Source organism: Buteo buteo, unplaced genomic scaffold (genome assembly GCF_964188355.1).
Source record: "Buteo buteo unplaced genomic scaffold, bButBut1.hap1.1 HAP1_SCAFFOLD_216, whole genome shotgun sequence".
NCBI lineage: Eukaryota > Metazoa > Chordata > Aves > Accipitriformes > Accipitridae > Buteo > Buteo buteo.
The window spans coordinates 95146-98594 of NW_027439380.1; the positions used below are offsets into that span (position 1 = coordinate 95146).

General features: G+C 67.0%; 1 protein-coding gene across 1 annotated transcript; it reads left to right on the plus strand.

Annotated features, from left to right (window-relative positions):
• Positions 1–3089, plus strand: LOC142028247 (uncharacterized). The gene is made up of 5 exons (XM_075022215.1): positions 1–194; positions 629–713; positions 1928–2227; positions 2312–2421; positions 2579–3089. Exons 1-5 carry the CDS (start codon positions 1–3, stop codon positions 2976–2978), a joined length of 1089 nt encoding a protein of 362 aa, XP_074878316.1. The 3' UTR covers positions 2979–3089.
• Positions 3090–3449: the final 360 nt, after the last annotated feature.

Genomic DNA, 3449 nt, shown 5'->3' on the forward strand with positions numbered 1-3449 from the left:
ATGAGGACAGGACCTCCATCCTTCTCGTCTGGCCCAGCGGCTCCTGCATCGCCACTTTCGGGTGAGTGCCACGGCCAGGCGGGAGACGTTCCCAAGCACACCCGCACCATCGTGAGAACGGCCTCTGCCCTGCGTCCAGAGCCTGGGCAGGGATCGAGCAGCATGCCGGCAGGGAGGGATGGGGGCATGGGCAGGTCCCGCATCCCCTTTGGGTCCCCAGAAGGGGAGGGCGAAAGCAGCTGCTCTGGCAGGACACGGGGAGCCAGGGCTCGGGCAGCGCCTCTGTCCTGCCCCACGGGGCTTCGTCCCGCTCTGGCGTCCTTCCCCACGGGGCAGGGCTGCGCAGGCGCCCGCCTCTGCCCACGGGCTGGGGGGCAGCGGGGCCTGACGCTGGTTCTCCTCTCTTTCTGCAGCTCCCGGGCGCTGAAGGAGCTGTGGGTGGGCACGCTCCTGGGGTAAGCCGCGGGGATGCTGCAGGTGCAGCCGGACGGGGGAACGCAGCTCCTCAGCTGGGGAGAGGTGCCCCCGTGGCTGCCGGCAGCTCTCGCTCGGGCAGAGCTGCCGCAGGAGGGAGAAGAGGCAGCTTGGGGCTCAGCCAGCTCTCTCCCTGTCCCTTCCCGGTGCACAGGATACCAGAAGGAGCCAAGAGAGCCCGGGTGACGCCTGTCCCGTCCATCAGGCTCCTGGAGAAGGAGCTGGGCCGCCGCCACACCGTGAGTGCCTGCCCGGTCTGGGCTCTGCCCCCGAGCCCTGGTCCTCCAGCCGAGCGAGCGGCAGAGGCATCGCTGCTCACCTGCCTCCGCTCCTTCTCTCTTGCCCAGTGGAGGACATTAAGCGCCGGGAGCCTGGAGAGGCTGATGGAGGGCCAGGCCGAGGTGAGAAGGGCTGCCTTTCGCCTGCCTCTGGCTGTGCCGGCACGTGCGGCCAGTGGGGTGAGGGATGGAGGGAAGGGTGGTGCCGCTCGGGGAGCGGAGAGGGTTGGGGAGCCGCCGGGAATGCCGGCACATCCTGGCCGGCGGTGCTGGGGGGAAACCTGCCCCGCGGGGCAGAGAGCCCGGGAGGGCAGAGGGTCCCGGCTCTGCCACGCTCAGGCTGCCGGTGCCGGCTGGCAGCTCGCCGGCGGCCCTTTGCACCGCGGGGCTGCTCTCTGAGCGCAGCCTGGTTCTTGCAGGCTGGTCCCAAGCAAGGGCCTCCGACGGTCCCGCCGAGCAGCGGAGGGGGACTTTGCCACGCACCGGGTGAGTTTCGGGAAGAACGGTAAGCTCCTGCAAGCGCTGGAGCTGTGCTCACTTGTCCCTCGAGTGTCGCCATGCAGGTTGGGCAGCCCGAGGCAGGATGTCACCTCCAGGAGGAAGGAAGGACGGACACCCGCTGGGCAGCGGCCGCTGGACGTGGTTCTGCGGGGACACGGAGCCTCTGCTGCTGCCCACAGCTTGGAGGAGGACAGGGCGAGGGCTGGGCCAGGCTCTCCTCTCCTGGTGGCATGCCGGCTCTCAGGAGCCTCCCAACTGGAGCTGCTGAGCCGGAGCTCGGAGGTCCAGCTGCTGGCTCCCTGCCCGTCCTGCTGCACCGCTCAGCACCACGCTGCGGGCAGGGCAGGCCCCGGGAGCGCTGGCCTGGCGGTCTCCGTTGACGGGCTCTTGCTCGGCTTTCCTTTGCAGCAGGAGGGAGCAGCAGCAGCAGGAGGAGGAGGATGGGGCTGCCCTGGCCCTTTGCTCGTCGGAGGACCCCGGCCGCTGCCCAGGCGCCAGGGCAGGTGGGCTCTGGCTGCAGCAGGGCGCTCTTTGGCCAGCCCCTGGCAGCCCTCTGCGGGGAGGACGGCTCCCTGCCCCGGCCCATCCAGGTAAGCCAGCCTGGCCGGGGGCGTCCCCAGCCCTCCAGATGCTCCCTAGAGGCGGTGGGAGCCCTCCCTCCGGCTGCTCCACAGGGCGTCCCCAGGAGCTGCGGGGATGGTGGCTTGGGCTCTTCACCCCCAGCAAGGAGCTCGCTCTGGGGCAGTGCTCTGGCCACCGCTGTCGGAAGGCAGCTCCTCGGCCAAGCAACTGTCCTCCTGCCTCTCCTGCAGGAGCTGCTGGCTGTCCTGCGCCGGGAAGGACCGTCGACGGAGGGGATATTCCGCAAAGCTGCCAGCGGGACGGAACTTCGGGAGCTGCGGGAGGCCCTGGACCGCGACGCCGATGTCGACCTGGGCAACCAGCCTGCACTCCTGCTGGCCGCCGTCTTGAAGGTGAGCGCTTCTGACCTGCGGCTGGAGGAGCTCCTGGCCGGCCTGGAAACTTCAAAGGCTCACCCAGAGCCCTTGGCATTGCAGGACTTCCTCCGAAGCATCCCCGACAAGCTGCTGGTGACCCACCTCTACGAGGACTGGATGGCAGCCATGGAGAGGACCAGCAAGGAGGAGAAGGTCTCCGAGCTGAAAGCGTAAGTGTGGGCAGCAGCCTGCCTGTTGAGCAGGAGCCCTGGCCGCTGGCTGAGAGCACCTGGAAAGCTGGGCAACTCAGCCGCTGGCTCCCCCCTGCCTTGGACAACAGGCCTGGGCAAAATCTGCTTTGTCAACCTAGTGTCCCTGTTCCCTCAGGGTGGCCGAGAAGTTGCCTGCAGCCAACCTCTTCCTCCTCAAGCGGCTGCTGTCCCTCCTCCAGCACATCGGCCGCAACGCAGCCACCAGCAGGATGAGCTGCAGCAACCTGGCCATCTGCCTTGGGCCAAACCTGCTGAGCCCACCCGACGAGGACCTGCTCCCGCTCCAGGCCATGCTGGAGGTGACCGAGAAGGTGCGCTGTGTTGGCAAGCCGGCTGCAGCCTTGCCGGCCTATCCGAGCTTGGCTGCTCAGAGGTCCCTGGCTGCCTCCTCCCTTGAGCAAATGCCGGTGGGGTGGCTGCCTGCAAAGGCAGCCCCGCAGCCACAGCCATCTGTGCAGAGGCAAGGGTCGGGAGTGGGAAAGGCTGCTTGGGACAACTTCAGGCAGCTGGGTTGAGAGCAAGGGTTTGATGTGTGCAGGTGAACACGCTGGCGCTGTTTATGATTGAAAATTGCGGCGACATTGTTGGGGAGGAGGTGGCTGGCCGCTCCTGTCCATCAGCTGGGGAGTCGCCAGCCCCCACGGACGGAGCCACAGGTATGAGGAGGAACTCAGGGCTGTCCCAGGCTGGGGCTCGGGATACCAGAAACCTCAACGTCAAGAAGAAAACCGGTGTAGGGCTTGGGGTGGGTTTTGCTTTAGGTGTGCTACTTCCAAGGCGTCACTGCTGCACATGGTTTTGCTTTCTAGACCTGTGTTTGGAAGAGCAAAGTGGCCCTGCAGGCAGAGGAGACCAGGGCCACCAGGCAGAAGCCATTCTGCATGCATCCCCCTCTCTGGGTGTCCTCAAAGGAGCTGGGGGAGACATGGTGGCGGAGTCCAAAACGACAGAGGTATGTCAGCTCTGCTCCACAAGCACCGTGACAG